This window comes from Danio aesculapii, chromosome 17 (assembly GCF_903798145.1).
Source record: "Danio aesculapii chromosome 17, fDanAes4.1, whole genome shotgun sequence".
Lineage (NCBI taxonomy): Eukaryota > Metazoa > Chordata > Actinopteri > Cypriniformes > Danionidae > Danio > Danio aesculapii.
In genome coordinates this window covers 49,728,807-49,755,150 of record NC_079451.1, presented here as the reverse complement: position 1 = coordinate 49,755,150, position 26,344 = coordinate 49,728,807, and the positions used below count along the sequence as shown (strand labels likewise).

At 37.5% G+C, this 26,344-nt stretch overlaps 1 protein-coding gene across 1 annotated transcript in view; it reads left to right on the top strand.

Moving 5' to 3' along the window:
• sntg2 (syntrophin, gamma 2) overlaps positions 1-26,344 on the top strand; it is a 159,121-nt gene that overhangs the window by 112,902 nt on the left and 19,875 nt on the right. The window contains exon 15 of the mRNA XM_056477691.1: positions 1,927-2,136. Coding sequence (XP_056333666.1) covers positions 1,927-2,136 — 210 coding nt within the window. The remainder of the gene's footprint in view (positions 1-1,926; positions 2,137-26,344) is intronic.

The following is a 26,344-nucleotide window of genomic DNA, read 5'->3' as shown; positions in this document are numbered from 1 at the left end:
GCTTTCATTTGATTGGAGAATGGAGGAAAAAAAAAAAAAAGATGCGACTGACGTAGCACACTTTCACATTTGTTGCTAGAAGGGATACAGCTGCTGCTGGAAGTTAAAAAGAATTATTTATATTATTTATTTAAGTACCTATTATTTGTATTTTATAAATGCCTATTCCTACCCCCTCACAGTAATGTAAGAACAGTAATTATACAGAGTATTATTTACGTTGTTTGTTACATTACCCATTGAATTGTATTTTATTAAGGTCTACCTTCTCCCCAACCCTCACAGTACTGTAAAAACAGTCATTATATAGAGTATTATTCATATTATTTATAAATTACCCATTAAATTGTATTTATTAAGGCCTATCTCTACCTCAACCATCACAATAATGTAAAAACAGTCAATATACAGAGTATTATTCCTATGATTTATTAAATTACCCATTAAATTATATTTTATTAAGGCCATCTCTACCCTCAACCCTCACAGTACTGTAAAAACAGTCAATATACAGAGTATTATTCACAATATTTATTAAATTACCCATTAAATTATATTTTATTAAGTTCTATTTCTATCTCAACCATCACATTAATGTAAAACCAGTCAATATACAGAGTATTATTCATATTATTAAAAAATTACCCATGAATGTATGTTATTAAGGTCTATCTCTACCCCAACTCTCACATTAATGTAAAAACAGTCAATATACAGAGTATTATTCATATTATTTATTAAATTACCCATAAATTGTATTTTATTAAGGTCTATTTCTACCTCAACCATCACATTAATGTAAAAACAGTCAATATACAAAGTATTATTCATATTATTTATTAAATTACCCAATAAATTGTATTTTATTAAGGTCTATTTCTACCTCAACCATCACATTAATGTAAAAGCAGTCATTATACAGAGTATTATTTATTAAATTACCCATTGAATTGTATTTTATTTAAGGTCTATCTCTACCTCAACCATCACATTAATGTAAAAACAGTCAATATACAGAGTATTATTCATATTATTTATAAAATTACCATTGAATTGTATGTTAATAAGGTCTATCTCTACCCCAACCCTCACAGTACTGTAAAAACAGTCATTATATAGAGTATTATTCATATTATTTATTAAATTACCCATTAAATTGTATTTTATTAAGGTCTATCTCTACCTCAACCATCACATTAATGTAAAAACAGTCATTATACAGAGTATTATTCATATTATTTATTAAATTACCCATTAAATTGTATTTTATTAAGGTCTATCTCTACCTCAACCATCACATTAATGTAAAAACAGTCATTATACAGAGTATTATTCATATTATTTATAAAATTACCCATTGAATTGTATGTTATTAAGGTCTATCTCTACCCCAACTCTCACATTAATGTAAAAACAGTCAATATACAAAGTATTATTCATATTATTTATTAAATTACCCAATATATTTTATTTTATTAACACCTACTTCTACCCCAAGCCTCACAGTAATGTAGAAAAAGTCATTATACAGAGTTTTATTTATACTATTATTAAATTACCCATAGTTGTATTAATTAATGTCTGTCAATTACTCCAACCATCACAGTAATGTAAAAAACAGCAATTATACAGAGTATTATTCATATTATTTATTACATTTTCCATTAAATTGTATTTTATTAACGCCTGTCCTTACTCCAACTCTCATGGTAATGTAAAAATATAAAGTAATGTTGTACAGTTTCACAACAGTGAAGCTATATTGAGGTGAGTATCCTCAACAGTATCCCTTCTACACTTTACCCAAATTTTCTCCTCAGAATTGCCTTTTTTCAACTGCAAAAAGCACTTAGACTCCTAATAATGAGACTTTGATTAGCAAAATAAACAAGAAAACTGAATGATGTGTTGTGTGTGTGTGTGTAGCTGTGGATAGCGGAGGACTGCTGGATTCAGACCAAGCTTTATATGGGGCTCCAGCAGGACGGGGAGCTGCGGGACAGTGAACCCTTCTGCTTCAGTGTGCTGCTGGGTCACGGCCAGAGCTTCTGCTTCAGTGTGGAGCTGGGATCAGACCTGGTGCTGTGGGAGAAAGCCTTCCAGAGAGCCGTCTTCATGGAGGTGCAGAGAGTACGGGTGAGTCCTGTACAGTTAAGCATTATGGACCCTTTTTACATTTCTAGCTTTCTCAGTAGCAGAAGTCGTCATAGTTGGGTAAACTTAGAGTGCAGTAAATGGAAGAGTACAACAAATATATTTTTTTGATAATCCCATTTGCTGAAATAATGAAAGTGCACTGGTGTTATCAAGACACAGTGAAAGGAAAACAGTAGTGTGGGATTGATAACGGCAGCCAGAAGAGAGAACAACATCAAATTTACTGTCCTGTCCCATAGACGCACAGATTGACCTAATCACCCTCTTCCCTAACCCCAATCAACAGTGTTTTCAATAGCACTGATTGACCCGATCACTCTCTTTTCTAACCCCAATCAACAGTGTTTTCAATAGCACTGATTGACCCAATCACCCCATTTCCTAACCCCAACCATTAGTGTTTTCAAAAGCACTGATTGACCCGATCACCCCATTTCCTAACCCCAACCAATAGGGTTTTCAAAAGTACCGATTGACCCAATCACCCCCTTCCCTAACTCCAACCAATAGTGTTTTCAAAAGCACCGATTTCCTGATCACTCCCTTTTCTAACCCCAATCAACAGTATTCAATAGCACCGATTGACCCAATCATCCCCTTTTCTAACCCCAATCAACAGTTTTCAATAGCACCGATTGACCCGATCACTCCCTTCCCTAACTCCAACCAATAGTGTTTTTTTTGAAAAGCACCGATTGACCCGATCACCCCATTTCCTAACCCCAACCAATAGTGTTGTCAAAAGCACCGATTGACTCGATCACCCCATTTCCTAACCCCAACCAATAGTGTTGTCAAAAGCACCGATTGACTCGATCACCCCATTTCCTAACCCCAACCAATAGTGTTTTCAAAAGCACAGATTTCCTGATCACTCCCTTTTCTAACCCCAATCAACAGTGTATTCAATAGCACTGATTGACCCGATCACTCCCTTCCCTAACTCCAACCAATAGTTTTCAAAAGTACCGATTGACCCGATCACTCCCTTCTCTAACTCCTACCAATAGTGTTTTCAAAAGCACAGATTTCCCGATCACTCCCTTTTTTAACCCCAATCAACAGTTTTCAATAGCACCGATTGACCCAATAACCCCCTTCCCTAACTCCAACCAATAGTGTTTTCAAAATCTCAGATTGACCCAATAACCCCCTTCCCTAACCCCAACCAATAGTGTTTTCAAAAGCACTGATTTCCCGATCACTCCCTTTTCTAACCCCAATCAACAGTTTTCAATAGCACCGATTGACCCGATCACCCCATTTCCTAACCCCAACCAATAGTGTTTTCAAAAGCACTGATTTCCCGATCACTCCCTTTTCTAACCCCAATCAACAGTTTTCAATAGCACCGATTGACCCAATCACCCCATTTCCTAACCCCAACCAATAGTGTTTTCAAAATCACAGATTAACCCGATCTTTTGTTTTGTTTTACCTGCTTTTTCTGCAAACCGTTCTTTATCAGACTCGAACCCCATCGTCACGGTCAACTCCGCTCAGCGTCTTAAATCCTCTGACATATGCGTCGAGCCACTGGACAAACTTGTAACAGTGGGATAGCCGTCCATACTGAGATAAGGGGTCATTCCACCCTGCAGCGTTCATTTTAAAGACGAAATGCATCCAAACGTACTTCTGGTTGCATAATTTGCGATCTCCGAAAATGTATATAGGGCTACGTTTTCAGAATGAGCCTGTGTTTATTTTACACTATAGGTTCTCTTCAAACAAATTATCACCTGAAAACAATCATTACATCACAGTAATACAAATAAAGCAGCATTTATATGCTTAGCTTGCATTACAGTAACAAGAAAGTACCTCATAATTTCAAACGTATCCCGTCAATCAGCATTACAGCTTTAAAGTGACACCAGAAGAGATTCAACACAAAAGAAAAGCAGCATATGACAAGTGAAGCGTTGATTTCTGCATCTGTCAGCAGTGCGTGCGTGGCCGTGTCTGATTTGTGCGTTTCGAATGCTATTACCGCTTTAATTAAATTCCTCTGAAGAGTCTGTGTGTGTTTTTTTTCTGTGAAACCTCTCCTCGCTGAGCCGTTAAATTACCTAAAGGTCTGCCGCATCTCTGCCGGCGCAATGAACTCCTGCAGGGCGCCTATTATGAAGTATATGCTAACATAAGTTCATAGGATGAAGGGGATTTAAGGCTCAGCGGCTCCGGAGACTTGCGTTACTCACATTTAAGTCGTCTTAAACACCACCCGGAGGTCAAATGCGGTGCTGCGGATGTATAAATGGCCCTGTGACACACACGGATCTCCAATCTGCAAGTGTGCATTACTGTGAGATGTTTATTTATGGCTCATGAGCATTATGTAGCGTTAGCGCTCTGCTGGCGGTGTTTAATCAAGGCTGATTCACTCATATTTTGGCTTAGCGACGCAGATTAGTGGCTCTCTGGAAATCATAGTTCATGAAAGACATCATCTAACATGGTGCTAAGGCTTTATTTGAGGGTAATTTGGAGTGTAAAGGTCACAAGTAGAAATGCTTCAATGGTGACGTGCTGGCGAGTTATGGCAGCGGTATTTACTGTGTGTCTATTTGATCTTTATTTCCAGGGTGGATTTAAATGGCATTTTTTTACGTTCTTAAGAGAGCAATGTGAATGAGACTGAGTGTGAGGTGTTTTCAGGGTTCAAGTGCTCAATGTGAGACCATGAGGGTGACTTTAATGCTCAATTCAGAGTTTACAGCTCATGTGGTACTGTACTTTTTAGATTTCAGAGTTTACATCTGACCGTTTTTACTTTATAGAAATTACAGTAAGATTACAGTAAGTCTTGCAATTGTTATTTTCAGAATTTTTAGTTTATGGACCCTATCACAGGGGTTTTCAAACTTTTTCAGCCGAGAACCCTTTGTGTGGGGCGAATTCTTTTGGGCCAAAAAAAATAAAAATTACGCAAACCCCCCCCCCCCCCCCCCCCCCCCCCACCCTCAAATGAACAACTTTACTGTAGTGGTTCAGTGTGTTGAACCCAAGCGGCAACCTCCCGCTCTTCCTCGGGAAGCCAATACGGAAGTAACTGAACTGCAATTCATCAAAATTCTGCTAGTCCTGGCTCCATAATAGAGCAAATTGCAATTGAACCCACTGTTAGAATGGCCAACTTTACAGCAGAAAAAAAGGTGTTTACAGCCTGGTACAAAGAACGATTTTGGTTCATATAGCTATTATTACCCTCCATGACAACTGTGAGGGGGTGAATTTTTTTATAACTCATCCATTTCCTTTATATTAGGTTATATTAAGTTTGCATAATTAAGGGCGTGGCCACTTGAGTGACAGCTAGATCTCGCTGGTCGCCGTCACTTCACCTCAGCTGAATCCGGCAGATTAGCCACTGATCTCGGCATATTCATCATATTTTTGTGTTGTTTTATGTGGCTTTACACAGTCAGCTGCCTTTTGGACTTGTTTCTTACAATTATCAGATGATATGGGATGCTGTGTGCATTTAATTGTGCTCACAAACCATTCACGTGGCCTCCGTTTCCCATGTGAGTAAAGTTATATACTTGTATACCATCTCTATAAATGTGTGTGTTTTATTTAAGATCATTTATCATTAATATTTTTCTTTAGACCCGTAAAGCACTCCAGAATGTGACAGATTGATTAGCTGTTTGTGTTCTTCAAGACAAAAAATTTAGATGAGAAAAGTCTGGTTATTTATAGTGAGTTACGGATCCTCTGATAGGATAAATAGTCGTGAGCTAAAGTTGGAACAGCTGTGAAAAATCATAAGCATGTGATCCTCTCGAAATATGTTTATAAACAAACTTGACATAGTGGTTTTACTCAGGGTGTATACAGTTTAGTTTTTTAATCATCCAGTTATTAACTAATGTGAGTAAGAGGTCATCTGCAGAACTCATCCAGCTGTCATTATTGTAACAGGAGTGCAAACTCGCTGAGGTGATGACAGCTCCATTCATTGTTATTGCAGCACTATTTGCTTTACAATTTTAATGCTTGTTTGCCATGCTGCAAAGAGGACCGTCTGATATTTGTACAATGTAAAGTGTAAAGCCTGTCGCACTGTGGACGAGGTGCAATGTTGTGCCATGTATTAAAAATGCTCTTCGTTTTCTCTGAGTGAAGCCTACACAGAGAGGCGCACAGTCCACAGCGCCCAGCTGATGGCAAGCCATATACAGGGAAGTGCTTTCAGCCATCGATAATGTTCTTATTGTCCACGTTTTTTAACTGAAATATAGTCAGTTAAATAGACCTGAGCATTTATTTAGTTAAGCCTAAACGAGATAAGCATAAGTGTAAGGTAAATGTCGTCAGGTGCAGCAGACGAGCGCCAAATATCACTGGAAGCGCCTGACCTAAATCGCTTATTCCATTAAAGCCCCCGTGCACGCTTCTGTTCCTGCGTGCAAAAGTGTCAACTGCATTTAAATGACACAAGCATAAAGCTTAATGTTTGCGGTACTTTTGAGCTCAAATTATAATAAAGAAATACATTAACCTGCAGAATGACGCGGGACACAAAATTAATCCAGGTGGGCCCATTAATTCCCCCTCATGTAGAATTTCTTGCCCCCCCAATAGCCCCCCCCCCCCCCCCCACCCCCCCCCCCCCCCCGCCCCCAGCGCCGTCTGGCGGCCCCCAGTTTGAACAACACTACCCTATCATACACTCACGCAACAAGGTTTCCGCTACATTCATTCTTCCATGGCGGTGCGCCACACCAATATTCATCCTGCCACATCAACATTACAGCTTCTTATTCAAAACATTCAGTCGGTTTTTTAAATAGCGGGTAATAATCGCACCAAAACGAATTAAAAGGTAAGTGAATTATAACAGCGCAAACTTTTCTGTAATCGTAGTAGTGCTGTGTGTTATTCGTTTAACCCTTTAAAGTGTATACTGACTGACTGACAGGTGCGTAAGGCCAGCAAACACGACGTAGCTTTCAGTTATGACGAAGAGTTTCCATAATTATATTTTATATGTAGTTAAAGGTCTATGGCTCTGCATACAATGACTTTATCTTGCTGGAGTTTATAGCCGTTTCACTTTACTTCAGGGCGCATTGATGCCGCTCTGTAGGTCTATTGGAGACATTCACAAATATTGCTAGCAAATCTAATAAATGTTGGAGACATACTTGTTACATAAATGCACTAAATCGCACTTCAGCAGCCTTCATTTTAGAGCGCACAAGAAAATCTGCACTTGAGCAGGTTATATCTGAGAGCGTGCAAGAAGTTTTGTGCACGAACAGAGGAAATTGGCGCTCAGGCTCAGAGATTTACATGCTCGTATTACATGAATGCGATCTCGACTTGTAATACTGCGCTCACGACATTCGTCAATGAAATAATGCCACAGGTAGTTGGTAGATCTGTGTAAATGGCCCAGCAGAGTCTGCCGTCACAGCTGGAAAAAATCCTAGAGGAAACACTGCGCACAATAAGGCGCAAGGCGTGTTTGGCGCGACGTGTTGCTATTTTCAGACCAGCACAACCCTAATTGTTTGTTTTGCGCCACGTTGTTTAAATAGTAAATCCATTTGTGCCACTTTGTGGATTAATGGGTGTGCTGGTCTAAAATGGTGTGCTGGTCTTAAGGCGCATTGTTGGTGCATTATTTTGAGGAAAAGAATTAGAGCGCACTATTGACCAACTAAAAGCTGCTGTAAAGTCCAGCGCAGAGTGCAGGTCCAAACGCTTACACATTGCAGAATACACACAGATGTAGAGCAATACACAAATATATTTACAGATGAAAACAATTAAAGGATTATAATGCTACAAAAATCATTATTTTCTACATAAATATAAAAACCACTGCCTACATGCCTCATCTTGGGGGGCTTTTTCAGTTTATTCATGACAATCTGCATAGGTATAATGTTATTATTATTATCAGTATTATTTATTATATGCATATTTATATTTGTTTTAATAAAAACAAGTTTAGATTTGTCCACCTGTGGGGTTTTGGAGACATCTGCATCACCATATGGGGCATAAGAACAGGACGTGTGTTTGGATATAACTCAGTTTTTTGACCACACTTCATTATTGTTCGTTTATTCCATTGCTAAAAATTAAAACTGAATTTAGAAATAGTTTAGAAACAAATCTTTGCGCTTATTAAACTAAATTAAATATGTAGGCTAATGTATGTCTTCAGTGGAGTGAGTTTCCACCATTTCCTTATCCATCAAAGTAAAGGAGTAAAGTAAAGGGAAAGCAAAGAGGCTGAATGGAGGAGGCTCATTCTTTATCTTCACGCTGCAGATGCTCTGTTTAACTGTTTTCTCACTAGTGAAGCATTCAGTTTTTCCACTTCCAAAGTCCGCCATGTAAATAGCAAATGCGCCATGGCGTGACGCAACTGACTCTTAAAGAGAATGGGAGATGAGACTCAGATTTTTTTAATGCATGTTATGCTCAAAACACACCCATAACTCATTAAGAGAATAAGCTCAACCCTGTTAGACCATGCGCCGGGGCGCAGAGCGTATTTGTCCGTCCTTGAAATAGCAAAAGTGGATTTGGACATGCCCTTAATGCTGTAGACTTTGCGGCTATCATTAAAATAGAGCCCTAAGTCTTGTAATTGTTATTTTTAGAATTCTGAGTTTACATCTCACAATTGTTTCTTTTTTTTAGAATTTTAAGTTTATGTCTCGCAGTTATTGTATTTTTAAAATTGTGTTTATTTCTTGCAGTTGTTACTTTTTAAATTGTAAGTTGTTACAGTTGTTACATTTTTTAAATGTTACAGTTTGGAATTGTTACTTTTTAGAATTCTAAGATTACAGTTTGTTTGCAGTTGTTATTTTTTAGAAATTTGAGTTCACTTTTCACTATTAGTACTTTTATAGAATTCTAACTTTATATTTTGCAGTTCTTACTACTTAGAACTCCCAGTAGTAGCTGTTGTCACTACTTAGAACTTACGAGTTTGCATCTCGCAATTGCTACTGTAAGAGTGGGTTTTAATCACAGCGGTTCGAACTGTAGTTCTGCTGAGTGACTAAAAGTTTATCAGCATGATGATAAAAACTGTACATTTCTAGTCAAACCATTCTTCTGCAATCTTATACCGAAAACGTAAATAATGGCATTATTAATAGCTATAAATGTGGGAGAGTGTTGATATTATGGGATTGTATTGTATTGCAATATGGAGCAATTGAGTGTTGATGTTAAATCAAAAGTAATTCACAAATACTTGAAATGATTTAATTACAATTAAATATATTACGAATTAAATATATTAAATATATTACGAATTAAATATATTACAAACACATGAGAGAAATAAGAGGAAACGAGAGGGTAATATAAACATAAAAACAAACAGGCCTATTAAATACAAAGCAATAAGCACAAATTCTAGGAGTTTAAACATCACTCTAGGCTAATACTTCTTGTTTGAATATGCTAAAAAGGCTTTCAATTTATTTACATTTATAGATATAAAACTTTCCAATATATATTAGTGTAAAACCCAAAACAAGGTGCTTTGATTAAGTCCTAAACAATGATTAAGATTATTTTGGATAATCTCTATGGTTACAACTGAATTAGTTACAAATAACTGTATAAAATGATCAAATATGAAATGATAAAACATATGATATAAATTGTACCCAGCTTATATGTAGAAATAAAATTACCTAAGAAAAGAGAGACAGGGGGAGGGACAGAGAGACAAAGAGAGCAGGCCCCGAAGATGGCCTGATTGCCAGAGTCAGAGAAGATAGACTCCAGAGGAGGAGAGGAGCAGAGCAGGAAAGTGTAGAGACGGAAAAGAGAAAAAGACGGAGAAGTTTAACATCTATTTTGTATCTTTCTTGACCATGTGACCAAAGCCCAAATACTGAGACAATAGATCCGTTCGACATAAAGCACAGCTGCAGCTGGTGATCAACGAGAATAGCCGAGCGCAGGCGGTGGCAGAGTTGAAAACGGAGCCGTCAAGCCGGACAACCGCACACTTCAGGGTTTAAAGTTCAGCAGTCATGATGACCGATCACATAGCGTCATCATCATTTTTTAAATTTTATTTATAACAACAAAATCTTTACAAATAAGACATAATACAGTCTACAAACTATAGTTCATTTTTAAACAATAAGGGAATTATGAATTAAATATATTACAAACACATGAGAGAAATAAGAGGAAACGAGAGGGTAATATAAACATAAAAACAAACAGGCCTATTAAATACAAAGCAAAAAGCACAAATTCTAGGAGTTTAAACATCACTCTAGGCTAATACTTCTTGTTTGAATATTCTTAAAAAGGCTTTACATTTACTTACATTTATAGATATAACACTTTCCAATATATATTAATGTAAAACCCAAATCAATGTGTTTTGATTAAGTCCTAAACAATGATGAAGATTATTTTGGATAATGAACGCATTTAAAAAAGCACTTTAATCCAGAAAGATTGAACAAAAGGACATTCCTAAAATAAGTGAGCTCCACTTTAAGTAGAAGTTTCCCAGAAAGAGCAGGTATAAACGGCTAGACAGGAAATAAAATATATATATATATTTTATAATCCTAATAAATATTTTATAATTATTTAATAAAATAGTTCTTTAACTTAATCTGTTAAGAAACCTTTAGGGTGTCAGAATCAATGATGATAATTATTTTATTTCAAGTCTTAAGATTTATTTGAGTTAATATTTATGTTATTGACTAAAATATAGCAATTTAAATTGTTCATGGAGCTGAATGCAGTAAATAGTCTGTATAAAAAAAGGTTGAAAATAAACCTGTGCAAACAATCTAGCCTTTATAACCAGATTATTTAACAAAACATGATTACTGCAGTAAAATATTTGTAGCCTTTAATGAAAAGTGAATTGTTTGTTTTGAAATTTGTGAATCGGAAGTTGTCCAATAATAAACCTGAAAAACACGTGGTTGTTGTCATGCGGTGAACTCAGCCAATCGTGTAATATCTGTGTCGTCATCAGAGCTTGTGCAGTCGCTCTTCAGATGCTGCATGGTCTGAATCAGTTGTCTGATCTCGGAGCGCTGCCGCGGTACTTTGATGCCACATGTGACAGTCACGTAGCGTCGGTGCAGCATCAATCCGGACAACTTTCTAACCAGCATGCACCGCTTTAAGACAGATTTCGTAGTCTGCGCAGCGCTGCATGAAGTCGAACACACTTAATAAAACTGACCAAAGTGACCACATCGTAAAACCCCCAAAGTCCACACACCAGTCCCTGATCTTATCAGTATCTGTCTTTGGAGTCAGTATGGACCTTCTTTGGTGAAAATGACATGTTTAGCCATATAATCAAATGCATATGATACTTTAGACTCTTACACTACATTATTAGAATTTGGAGGATATGTCTCACAGTTTTTCCTTGCAGTTGCTACTGTTTAGAATACTGATTAGACATTTCACAATGTTTACTTTGTAGAACTCTAGATTGTCTTCTTGCTATTGTTATTTTTAGAATTCTGAGTTAAAGGTGCCCTATAATAAAAATCTGGGTATACCAAGACATAGTAGAATAATACGAGTTCAGTATATGGAAAATGGGCATACAGTGAGCCTCAGACACCATTCTTTCCTTGTTTTCAAGTGAATTCCATGAGTGTAAAACCCTCGTGGACAACGAGCCAATCAGAGGATAAAACAAACTGTGACAACTCACGGGCCACACCCTCCACATTTGCATGTATGCCTTCTTTAGGTCACTCATCCGGACTTGACGAGCGGTCACATCATCAAGAGAACACGACTCATATGCAGCTCTGAGATCATTAATATGCACTTCTCAGGCTGCATTTGATAATCCAAATGTTTTCTAGTGATACAACAGTGATCATTTTCCTCTCTTAGTTATTTTAAGCATATATCTCTTACTATAAATGTGGGACTGAACAACAGCAGCACCAGACATGTTTCAAACTGGCCTTAGGATGCAAAATGCAAGATTTACAGATGACATATTAGTTCATCTAAACTCTTATGAAGAGGCATAAGGTGGCATAAGGTGTGTTTAGTGACATCTTTTGTTCATTTATCATGTTTATTGTGAAATCTGAAGCAGATGTTTAAAAAAACACATGTAGATGCTGAATCATGTCAAATCACTCAGCTCTCATCTGTTCATGAAGAGGTTGATATTAATTCCTGGATGTGTTTTCCTTGACTGTTGCTTGAAAATATAATGAATATAACGCGATACATCTTTATCGCTCTCATTTGTCAAGTTTATTTAGAATATAACCTTTATCCACAACAGATCTGGTGATCAAAATAGGTTAACGTTACTCTGATTGAGTGTATATTAGTTCGGTGTCAGCGTACATTATGCTCTGTGTGTGTCTGTAAGAGTGGTACATCAGAGCGGAGCTCATTAATATTCGAACTATTAATATTCAAACGATTAATACTCATAAATATTCGAACTATTAATATTCAAACGAACCATATATGGTCAATTATGGACTTTCTGGTTCTAGGAGGATTTTATAGAGAAATAAATAAGCTTATAAAATGTTTTTTGAACTTACCTAAGCCATAAACCTACTGTGTAGATATCAGAGAACAGTTTACCTTCTTAAACCAGTATATGGCACCTTTATCAAATTTTGCAGCAATTTCTTTTATTAATTATAACTTTACATCTCACAATCTTTCATCTTCTTTCTCTGAATGAACAATAACAAAGTAATTGCAAAATTATACCTAACAATTCAGACTTTTAACGCAGAAATAGCATGAAAAATGCATGAATAAATAAATAGCATGTGTGTGTGTTTAGTCGGTGGTGATTTGCTCATATTTTAGAGCAGATCATTGCCTCTCTGAATGTCATATTTCATGCCAGACATCAGAATCCTCATTTAACACATTTTATTTGATGCTAATTGGGGGAGTAAAGGCCACAAAAAGGCGTAATAGAAATGCTCATGGTGACATGCTGCCAAATTATGACAGCAAAATGTACTGCGTGTCCATTTGATCCTTACTTTGAGGGCGGATTTCAAATGGTGTTGTTCATGTCCTTGAAGAGCGCAGCATGAACGAGACAGACTGTGATGTTTGAGTTGATTAATGGACACTCACGTTTAAATCATTTCACCCCTAAAAATATTACAGCCTGTGACTTCGGCTAATGTGATTAATTTGACCTTTACATTTGCACAGTGTGAGGAAAAAATGAGATATTATTGTTTCTGCAAAATATATTAAAATTATTGTCGCTCTATCCAAGATGTAATGGTTTTTTTTTATTCAGCTCAGCAGAACATTAAACTTGGAATAGTGATTGCTTTAAATGTTAAGTCAAAATCACAAAAGTATGTTTACCCTATAGACTGTAAAATATATGGACGTAGTATCCGTGACGTCACCCATAGGTTTCTGAACACTGCAAAAGAAGCTACAAGTAGGCGCGGCCAACCGTCGCCATTTTGTTCGCGCGTCATCGCACCCACGGCGGGATACCAAACAAGGGCAAAGAGGCGGAGAGTGAGCGGAGCTACAGACTCCTGCTGGCACTTTGCTTAGAACTGGCAGACAGACTTTACTTTGGGAGAAACGCTTGATACTTTATTACCTGCGACTGGTTTGTGTTCTGACCACATGTGCTTGGCTGTACACTATATCAATAAAGTGTTTAGACTTTAAACACTGCTGTAAACACTGCTGTAATACATTGAGCCACTAAACATTGTTCTTATGATGTTTTTCTACAGGAGGAAAACGCGAAATACGTCCAAACACTTAGATATAGTGTGTTAGTAAATGCAAGACTATTGATGAACTCCAGCATAACACTGTATGATAACGCTTCAGATGACTGTTCTAGAGCCTACAGCTAATCAATCTGTCACATTCTGGAGGGCATTACAGCTCTAAAGAACATTATAAATGATAAATGATCTTAAATAAAACAAATACATTTATAGAGATGGTATACAAGTATATAACTTTACTCACATGAGAAACGAGGCCACGTGAATGGTTTGTGAGCACAATTAAGTGCACACAGCATCTCATATCATCTGATAATTGTAAGAAATAAGTCCAAAAGGCAGCTGACTGTATAAAGCCACATAAAACAACACAAAAATACGATGAATATGCCGAGATCAGTGGCTAATCTGCCGGATTCAGCTGAGGTGAAGTGACGGCGACCAGCGAGACCTAGCTGTCACTCAAGTGGCCACGCCCTTAATTATGCAAACTTAATATAACCTAATATAAAGGAAATGGATGAGTTATAAAAAAATTCACCCCCCTCACAGTTGTCATGGAGGGTAATAATAGCTATATGAACCAAAATCGTTCTTTGTACCAGGCTGTAAACACCTTTTTTTCTGCTGTAAAGTTGGCCATTCTAACAGTGGGCTCAATTGCAATTTGCTCTGTTATGGAGCCAGGACTAGCGGAACTTTGATGAATTGCAGTTTCAGTTACTTCCGTATTGGCTTCCCGAGGGAGAGCGGGAGATTGCCGCTTGGTTTACCCCCATATCTCACACATATTTGGTACAGATTTGTTTTTAATAAACATTTATTGATTAACCATGGGCGTCATGGTGGCACAGTGGGTAGCACAACCGCCTTACAGCAAGAAGTTCGCTGGTTCCTCTGGGTGCTCCGGTTTCCCCCACAAGTCCAAACACATGCGCTATAGGTGAATTTGATAAGCTATATTGTCCGTAGTGTATGTGTGTGAATGAGAGTGTATAGATGTTTCCCAGTGATAGGTTACAGCTGCAAAAGCATCTGCTGCGTAAAACATATGCTGGATAAGTTGGCGGTTCATTCCACTGTTGCAATCCCTGATTAATAAAGGGACTAAGCCGGAAAGAAAATCTGATTCTGATAAGTCTGACATTGAGTGAATGCTTTAGGCACATAGTACATATCCAACAAATAGATTTGCTTCTAATCATCCAAATCGCAGCGTCAGCGCATTCAGAAATAACAGTTTGTTGGCAAACGCCGCTAAATGCCACTTGCCTTTGACAGCAAAAGCCGATATATCCCGAGAACCAATCAAAAGAAATCGAATCATATGTTTTTTATGTTGCAGCGCGTTGATATGGCGGCTTTTATGAGGAGACTGTTTTATTCCGCTTTCGATTTCGATTTTAAAAGATGGAGTTTAATGAACTGGATGAGCCTGTCCATGACTGTCAGTGAATGGCAAATTAAAACGTCCCTTACCTCAAAACTCTGTGCATTATAAGAGACAGAAAACACTGTACAGTCGGAAGTGAAGCATGCGTTCATAACGTGTTTTTGCGCAGCGTCTGTACTTTGAATGAGTCCGATTTACTATACATAAAACGCCAACTCCATTTCACTAAAGACAGAGTTAAGATGTCGTTCTTTTATCCCACGTGGATGCTATGAGGATAAACAAGAGACTAAGACCTTAAGTATGGTGAGAATGAATGAATGAATGAATGAATGAATGAATGAATGAATGAATGAATGAATGAATGAATGAATGACAGCTTCTAAAATGGTCTGAGAGACATCTCCTTTTTGCCCAGTAGGCCTACCTTGTGATTAATTTGCTAATTTAAGCAATTTTTTAAAAGATAAATATAATGTATAAAACTATACATTATTTATATTCATGATACCTATACGTCTGATAAGCTTTTATATTTTAATATATACAGATATTGATGTTTCACAATGTTTTTATACTACATTATTTGAATCTACCAAGCTTAGTTTACAATGTTTACAGTGCTCTACTTACATTAAATCTAAATGACAAATATGAGAAATGACAACAGTTCGTTAAGATTTAATTAATGTCAGTTTTCATGTTATTGATTAATGCACAGATTTCATTCACTCATTTTCCTTCTGCTTTGTCCCTGGTTTATCACAGCGGAATGAACCGCCACTTACTTGACAGATTTATATATATATATTTAATTTAAGGAGTTTTATGTTTGGTAAAACAATTTCTAATTGCATCTTTAGTAATTTTTCAACTAAATACACTGTCTTGTCCCAATAGGTGGATTTAGAGGTTTCTGCATAAAAGCAGATGTGGATTTAGCTGGTTTTGATACAAAAGAAAACCTACATTGTTAAAAAATCAAAGAATTGTCTATAGTGACATTTTTGGAAAAAAAAAAATTTTATTTACTAGATAATAACCTTATCATTACCTATAAAATGAAACTTCTAAACATAATCAGAGGAGCCTGATAGAAAATGCTCATTTACAAGAAAAGAGGTCTGATGGATTTACAGGGTTTTACATCTGAACTCTTCATATATATATATATATATATATATATATATATATATATATATATATATATATAAATATATATATATATATATATATATATATATATATATATATATATATATATATATATATATATATATATATATATATATATAATATATATATATATATATATAATATATATAATCAGTTGCCTTTTCTGTGTGGAGTTTGCATTTTTTCCTTGTGTTGGCGTGGGTTTCCGGCTGGCAGAGCATTGCTGTCACTCTGTTTTATTTATGGAGAAAATTACTAAGCGCTGCAGTGTTTGAGTGTTCTGAGTTTGTCTGAGATAATTATTCTACCAAAATGTGTATATTCCATACAAGACATGAAGCTGATCGGTCAGTTCTTGTCACGTGACTCGCAGCATTCATTCAACTTGGTGTGTCTGGAAGGCACGAGCGAGTCACACCGCTTGAGGGTGCAAGACGCACACCTCTATTGGAAATAACGAACTTGCATGAACTCTGGAAAAGTAGTATGCAAACATTTGTGATCTCCAGCTGTTTGTTTCTTCTTGCACAGATATGCTGAATTCACCTGATTTGTTGACAAATGGATTGCTAATCCATTCCTTGTTAGTTCACGGGTCCTTTATTTGGCCCTTAGCAAAGAAACTTTCCAAAGACGTCTGTTTCTTACTCATTTTGCTGCTTGTGGGTTAAATTTGGGCATTCAATTGACCGAGATGTACGTTAGAGAATATGGTAATTTTTCAAAATAAAAGATTTTTCAAAATAAAAGCTGATTCAGGCTCAGATAATAAATAAAATGGAAAGCATTCATGATTTTATGTGCGGCCCGGTGCCAATTGATCCACAGACCAATACCTGGTGGTTGAGGATCACTGATATAGCAGATTTCCATATGGGTTGATAACTTTGAGCATTTATGCTATTAAAAATTCCTTTATTTAGTTTGAAAACTTTTTCTGATAATGATAGCCAATACGTTTCATGTTCACTAATGCATTTATGAATCCATCCTTATTGACATTGAGTTGAATGCAACATAAAATGTCTTTAGAAACCAACTGAAGACTTGCATGACTTTTTAAAGCAGATCTTTTACTGTGAATTCATTAAGGCCATTTGATTCATTAAAGAGATTCAGTAAGGTCATCGAAGCGTTATCCATTAGTTTGTCCAAACGCGTGTGCTTCATTGCATCTCAGTGAAAATGTCTATTCAAGGATTCTGAAGCTGGTGCTTTATTTTATTATTTTTTTATCTGGTTTGTTGAAAGCAGCGGGTCAGAAAGCAGCCCTGAGCCCACGAGCTGCTGTTCACTAGCCTTAACCAGACATTTATAAATAATACAAAGGAGCGAAGCTGTCAGACACCATCTAAATCACTGCATTGCTGAGATACAGAAAGGGCAAAGATGCGCAGCTCCCAAACAAGGAACTACACTGATTATCTGCCAATGGCTGTCCTGAAGGCTGACCGCACCGATGCAGACCCCCTAAAGCTGCACTCTTTTATTATCAGATTTTATAATCAGTTTATATCCGGCGCAGTCATGTGAGGGAGTCAGCGGGAGTTCAGGATCTGCACTATTTTGGCTTCAGTTTGTGCGTTCTTGTTTAAATCAAAGGACTGTCACTTCTCAAGCAAACTTGTGGAGGAGATACAATGTCCACTAAATCTATTGTTCTTTCACAGAGTTTTAAAGGAGATTTTCATACTTTCTTTACTTTTGTGTTGCCAGATCAATTGGTGCTTCTTTATAATTCTGTTGCATCTTGCAGTTGTTACTATTTACACTTCAACAGGGTGTAAAAATCCTGATGGTTCTGTGGGTTTTGTCTGTCCAAACTGATCTTGTGTTTTCTATATTGGATTCGAGTCAGGTGACTGGTTGGGCCATTCTACAGCTTGATTTTCTTTCTCTGAAAGCATTTGAGTGGTTTGGATCATTGTCTTACTGAAATGTCCACCCTGGTTTCATCTTCATCCTCCTGCTAATGTAGATGTTGGACTGAAGCAGCTGATATTCATTTACACTGAGGAAGGGCAGAGGGGTGCTGAAGAACTACTGAGAGATTTCAGCTGCTGTCTGGGCTTTCACTGCAGAACTACACCTCCTATTCTTCATGTGTTCAATACTTTTCCTTTTCCATTTTATTTTATTACACATAGCTTCATTTGAAAACTAATTAATATTGTATTCTCTGCATATGTGGATTTCTTTGGTTGTTACCAACATCTGGTGAAAAGTCAACGGCACCTTTATAAATGTGTTTTCTTAGAAAAATGGTGACCTGTTCAATACTTATTTCCCCCACTGTATATATATCGTCAAAATATTTCAAAATGACCATTTACATAACATTTTTCAGCCATTAGAGTTACAATTCTAATACATAAGCTGTATATACACTGAAAAAAATAGTGTCTGCAAAACTGTTACTAACAATTTATTTGTGTTGAATTTAAACAAATGAAATTTAAGAAAATTCAACTTAATTTGTTTGTTTAAATTCAACACAAAAAAATTGTTTATAACTACGTAACGTAAAAAATTTTAGTAAATCCAAGGAATCATCTTTGAATAATTTTTTTCAGTGTAGGTAACATTCAAGCCCCAAATTATTCAGACCTTCTTTGCCTTCAGTACGTTGTGCTCTTGTTAGAATTAAAGGACCGTCGCTCAACACAACGTTCAACAACATTAACATTTTGCATTGTTGGGTTGCTTTTGAACCATTTGATGAAAGTGAAATTTAAAAAGAAAATGCAGTTTAACCTTTTTTACTAAAGGACAAAATATGCTTGCAGTGAGCATTAACAAGGTCATATAGTCAGATATATTTAAAATCAACAAGATTAAGCCAGTATCCAGCACATATTGTTGTTACTTTTGTCCCTGCTCAAAAGTAACAATGGTCAACTTTTGTTTAAAGTAAAGTTATATTGGAGTTGTTTTACATTGATACAAAATACCACCCGATAATAATAGACCACACTTATGAGTTAGTAAGCACAGCCAAAATATTGACCTTCTTTAATGCAGAAATGCGCTCATTTTTGCAATTGTTTTAGAACTTCTGATTCAGTCTTCTATAGGAGAAATGACTAGGAATAATAAACGGCAGAAAACAGTCAAAAAACTTGCTCTACAAACAAGTGTGTCCATGACTATACAAAGCAGAATCATCTAATAAGAAAATATCAGTTTGTAACATCAAGCAGCAGAACGAGCTATTTTTGATGTCTGAAAATGAATGGAAGTGAATGAGAACGGAAGTCTCGAGCCACAGAGATTCAAATTACAGCGACTGCTTGCACGTGAAGAATAAGGTCAATATTTCACACAAGGAATTCTGGGAAATAAATTTATGGTTATTCACTGCATAGTTATGTATAGAATTTGAATTTATCAAATGGGATAGACCCTTGAGATGAACCATCTCATTTTCGAGGCGGTTCCTAAGAAGTGCATAAATCAACATAGTACATCTCGCCATAACAAACATACAGCTAATAAAACAAACACACAAGCAGCGCACTTCACTATATAGCAACCCAGGCTCATTCTGAAAACGTAGTCCCGAGGACGTTTCTGGAGACCGCGAATTATGTAGCCGGAGGTACGTATGGCTACATTTAATTATTTAAGCGAACGCTGCAGGGCGGTATGACGCCGTTCCTTTTAGCGCTCGCCGGCTGACCGCTTACCTTCGTGTGGAGGGCTTTCCCGCCGCAACCAGTTTGTCCGGTTAGCTCGTCCTGTACGTCGGCGGACTCGAGACGCAGAGAGGAGCTGACCACGATAACGACAACCGGGTTAGAGTCCGGGGAAGAGCGGTTCAAGAAATCAGGTAAGACTAAAACAGAATCCAAGAAATAAAGCGGAAAGGTTCATAACAGGGTGAGAATGTGGTAAAATCCGAAAACGTGGTAAAAAAAAAAATCGGACGAGGGCTTTTCTTTATCCGGACGGCTTTTGTATTACGTTGGTTGGGTTTAGGGCGGGCGGGTCAATCGGTAAAATTGGTTGGGTTCAGGGAAGGAGGAGGGTGGGTCATCAATCATTCAGCCAGTCGGACAGACAGACGTTCATTTGACAGCGGCCTCTGGTGGGTTCATGCGAGAACAGCGCGGGCGCGAACGGCACTCGCCGGAGACGTCTGAGAAGCCAAAAAGGCGCACACAGCGGCCTCTCGCGGATTCGCGAAAACCAAAAACTGCAAAAATACGTACCTCCCGGAACATATTTCGTGGTCTCCAGAAACGTCCTCGGGACTACGTTTTCAGGATGAGCCTGAGTTGCTATATGGGTATATAAGGAAACTTACTGTCAACTAGGTTTTTACTGTAGCATTTTTGCAGTTTTTCACCGTTTATCAGGGACAATTTTACAGTCTGTTGTTGTTTAGCTTTTTTTAATACACAGTTTTTTAATTATTTAATTTTATTCATAATTTTATTTCATTAAATTTAGTTTTTGTTTTAAATCGTTATTTTATTAACATTGTTTCATTCATTCATTTTCTTTTCGGCTTATTCCCTTTATTAATCCGGGGTCGCCACAGCGGAATGAACCGCCAACTTATCCAGCACATGTATTACGCAGCGGAGGCCCTTCCAGCTGCAACCCATCTCTGGGAAACACCCATGCACACTCATTCACACTCATACACTACGGACAATTTAGCCAACCCAATTCACCTGTACCTTCTTATTTTAAATGAGATTTTATCATTTCATTGTTTATTTATGTGTTTATTTTTAATAGAAATTCCAGTAAATTACAAATTTACAAATCCAGTAAATTAAATTACAAAAAAAAAAAAAACATTTAAAATAATTAAATAAAAGTTATTTTTTCTCAATTTTTATTTAGTAAAATGATCATCCTATTTATAATTTTATAATAGTTTTTTCTAATAAAGCCATTAAAGCATTACGTTACGATTCCTTAGCTTCAACACACAAGCCAACACGTGTGTATTTTAGTGCGAGTCCTCATCTGTGTGAAGAACAGTAAAGCGTCTGGTGTTTGTTCATCATCTGATATCTGCATGTGGTCTTACGGGCTGCGGTGTAGAAATGTGCTGCATTTTCCCTGCGCTGTTGACTCTCTCCTCGCTCCGCTTGACAAGGAAATCCTCCACAAACTCACGACGTGTTCCTTCAGATCTCGGGAGAAACTCTCCAATTAGCGGCGTGTAGTCTGTGCTTTACATCTGACAGTAAGCACCGCAAATCCCCTTCACGTTCACTGCCAGCTCAAACACACACACATCTGTACAGACAGACAACACACACACACTCATACAGCAGATCCAGATGTCTGGCCTCCAAAAACACTGTAGTTATATATGGTTAATACTGTAAGGCTTTTGATCTATACTATTGTAAAGTGGTTTATACTGTATGGTATTTACAGTAGTATATATATATACATAATAACTATTTACACACACTCACCGGCCACTTTATTAGGTACACCTGTCCAACTGCTGGTTAATTCATTCATTTTCTTTTCGGCTTAGTCCCTTTATTAATCCGGGGTCACCACAGCGGAATGAACCGCCAACTTATCCAGCACGTTTTTATGCAGCGGATGCCCTTCCAGCCGCAACCCATCTCTGGGAAACATCCACACACACACTCATTCACACACATACACTATGGACAATTTAGCCTACCCAATTCACCTGTACCGCATGTCTTTGGACTGTGGGGGTAATCGGAGCACCCGGAGGAAACCCACGGGAACGCAGGGAGAACATGCAAACTCCACACAGAAACGCCAACGAAGCAGCGACCCAGCGACCTTCTTGCTGTGAGGCGACAGCACTACCTACTGTGCTACCGTATCACCCCCCTGCTAGTTAAGGAAAATTTCTAATCAGCCAATCACATGGCTGCAACTCAATACATTTAGGCATGTAGACATGGTCAAGACGATCTGCTGCAGTTCAAGTCGAGCATCAGAATGGGGAAGAAAGGTGATTTAAGTGACTTTGAACGTGGCATGGTTGTTGGTGCTAGACGGGCTGCTCTGAGTATTTCAGAAACTGCTGATCTACTGGGATTTTCACGTTTGTGTATCATGCGTGTGTGTTTGTCATTTGTGTCGTGTGTGCAGTGGCGGATCTAGTTTGAATGGAACCCTGGGCAACTACCCCATATACAACCACCCCCCTCCCCTTGCCAAAAAAAAGTAGAACCATATAGAAACTATGAGGTTGACTTTTTACTACTCCCATTGGAACGCATACTTTTTTCAGACAAACAATTCAGACAGCATACAAACAAACTCAAATGTTACCAATATTTCACTACATCTAGACCAGGGACGGGCAAACTCGATCCTGGAGGGCCGGTGTCCCTGCATAGTTTTGCACCAACCCTAATCAAACACACCTGCTTGTAGCTTTCTAGTGATCTTGAAGACACTAATTAGGGTGTTCAGGTGTGTTTGATTAGTGTTGGAGCAAAACTCTGCAGGGACACCGGCCCTCGAGGATCGAGTTTGCCCATGCCTGATCTAGACCTTTCTTGCCTTTTTTGCTGCAAAGTCATGACATCATTATATAGCCCATTAAATTAACCCAGGGGCGTTGCTAGACATAATGGCCACGCCCCCACTACCCAAACACATATATTTTTATTGTTTATTATAAATGAATATAAATCTATTTATTTTCTTAGATACAGTTGAAGTCAGAGTTATTCGCCCCCGTTGGATTTTTTTCTTTTTTAAAATATTTCCCAAATGATGTTTAACAGAGCAAGGAAATTTTCACAGTATGTCTGATAATATTGTTTCTTCTGGAGAAAGTCTCATTTGTTTTATTTTAGCTAGAATAAAAGCAGTTTTCAATTTTTTAAAACTCAAAATTATTAGCCCCTTTAAGCTATATATTTTTTTCCGATAGTCTACAGAACAAACCATTGTTAAATAATGTGTGTGTGCACACCTGATGGCTGTGTTTAACCAACACAATCTCACGGCAATTCGTAACTTTTTTGCTTTAGTGGCTAATTCGTACGAATTCGTACGATCTAATTCGTACAATTTAGTACGATTTGCTCATCCCCTAATGACAGTTGGGTTTAGGGGTGGGGTTAGGTGCCACGCCTCCTTTTTAAAATCGTACAATTTCGTACAACTGAACTCATACGAATTCATACGAATTAGCCACTAAACTGACAAAACGTAAAATACTTGCGTTTTCTCGTGAGATCAGGCTGGTTTAACCTACGGTTCATGTGTGTGTTCATTTGAAGGCCTTTGCTTTGAAATCGCAAGGAAATTCCATTATGAAAAATTTCATGTCAAAACATCTAAGTGTGTTCAGTGATTTGCATATCACTGTGTGTAATGTTGTGCAAAAAGTGTGAAGCTGACAATGTGCTTACAGTTGTACAGATTTAGCTCTGTTTTGCTTCTTGAGTGTACGGTTTTGCTAACTGTGGGAAAAGTTTAGCTTTAGTGTGTTAACTGTCACGAATAACTGTAAGAAATTAGTGTTTCCACATTTGAGGTGCGTGTGTGTGTGTGCGTCCATCCGACCGTCCGTCTGTCCGACCGACCGACCAACCGATCGTGTGAATAAGTGTAGCATTTTGATTGGTTGTGTTTGAAGAGGAAAGCAAGTGGATTCCTGTTAGAGTTTTGTGTTTTAGGATGAGAGTTGTGTGTAGAGTGTTGAAAAAAGTCTTTTATGCAATTGAAAACTGAGTTAAAGGCTTGAGAAATAGCTTCTGTTTTAGGAGATTTGAGGTGTAGTTTTGCATTTTGAGTGAAATGTTTCAGAAATTGTGTGACAAGAAAAGATTTTGTGTGTAAGCAGTTGGAAAAAACTAAGAAATCTTTTGCATGAATATTAATGACAGTTCTATATAATACAGAAATATGTTTTATGTAATTATCATCGACTCATGGCTGAGAATTATTAAGTCTTTCCTCCTTGACTCTTTATCCCTCCTTTCTGCTTCATAACCATGCTTAGTCAAAATAAGATCATCATCGTATTATAACTATAGTTTTGTTGACTACCAAAACTCACTGTGTATGACACCTCTACATAAAAGTTACTCTGCTTTCACAGCGCATAAGTGGCGTGCATTTTATCAGCGTGCATATAAACAACCAGTATTCAGATCAGAGCAGTGTGAATGGTTTGCGGGAATGGTTTTCTGTGTGCATGTGTCAGTTTGCTTTCACCAGCGTTGTTTCGGTTGCACATAGGCTACGTTCACATTGCAGCCAAATGTGGCCCGAATCTGATTTTTTCCCACTCATGTGACTCAGGTAATGATAATGTGAACAGCCCAAACCGCATGGAATCTGATCTTTTCAGGTCAGATCTCTGTGCCACTTTCATATGTAGTCTTAAATCAGACACAGATCTGATGTTTTGCAATGCGACTGCAGTGTAAACGGTTATGTCATCATTCTGTGCTGCAAACATCCTCTACTCCTCAGGATCACAGTAGAATGGCACACATGGTAATTACTTTAGCACAGAAAGTTGGTTGTTCATTTTGAAAAAGATTTTAAGGGCAAAACTGGTGCTTGTTAACGATTGGGGCACGGGTTGATGGCAAAGCTGAAGAGCGTCGTGCGTGTTGCAGATAGGGGATCTGTGTGCAAAGGAGAGAAAACTTTCTCTCAGAGAGAAAAAAGGGCAGGTGCTCGAGCACCCAAACCCCCTTTCTGTACGTGTCTGCTGTTTATAACGAAGTAAAATTAAATGCAAATGGAGATAAAACAACTCCGCCTTCACAGTTCAGTCTGCGGCTGCTCATTAACCCTTGATGAGTTCACTAAAGCGGTGGTCAAACAAACGCGCACCGTGGTTGTTATAAATCACAAATGATCAGTGTTTTCAATCACAAGTGACTTATTTTAGATTTTAAATGGTGAAATACACATTAGTAGTAGCAGAACAATCATTTACAGTTCATGAAATACACCACGGTTGTCTGTGAAAATGGCAATAATCATATAAGCATGATCTGACAACGTGCTTACTTCATACAGTATCACGTGTACATAATTAGACTTTTTGTGCTGTCCGTATCTGTACTTTTGAGCATGCGGGTCAGTTTAGGAACAGCATCTGTTCACACTGCAAATCTGATATTGGCCACATTTATAAGAGCAGTGTGAACAGCCATGCAAAAATATCAGATCTGAGAAAAAATCAGATTTGAGCACTAAGACTCACAGTGTGAACGTAGCCATAGAGAATACCAAACTTGCAAAAGCCGCCCAAATGTGATTTGCCCCTAACATCTTTATTCTGGGATTGCAACTCTAGATTAAGACACTTGCACAAAGGAACTCGTATCTCAAAGCTTTTACTGGGTTTTTTTTTCTTTTGCACCGTCTCTCCGTGTCCTCCCCCCACCCAAGCCCCCCCCCCCCCCCCCAACCCCCCCCCCCCCCCCCCCCCCCCCCCGCTCCCAGCAAGATACCGCCCTGGCCGATCGCTAGGCCCACACAGAATCTGTGCGTGCAGAATTCATCAAATTTTTAGTCCATCATTAATTCTGTGTATTTACTTGTGTAAATGTGTGTAAATCTATATTTATTCAGTTTTTAAATTAATTTCAGTAATATTATTGACTAATATGAAAATGTTCATCTGATTTATGTACAGTGCAGTTTGTACAGTAATTTTTTCTGTTTTTTATTAGAGATATTATATGAGAGACTTGCTTTGTTTACCAAATAAAGTGAATCTAAATTGGATTTGCATTTTAAACATTAAATAAAAGTTTAAAAGATATTATTTTGGTAACACTTTATAATAACTACACACTATGAACCATTTATTAAGCATTAGCAAATAGTAAATTCATTATGTGTTAAGCATTAACTCTACATTAAT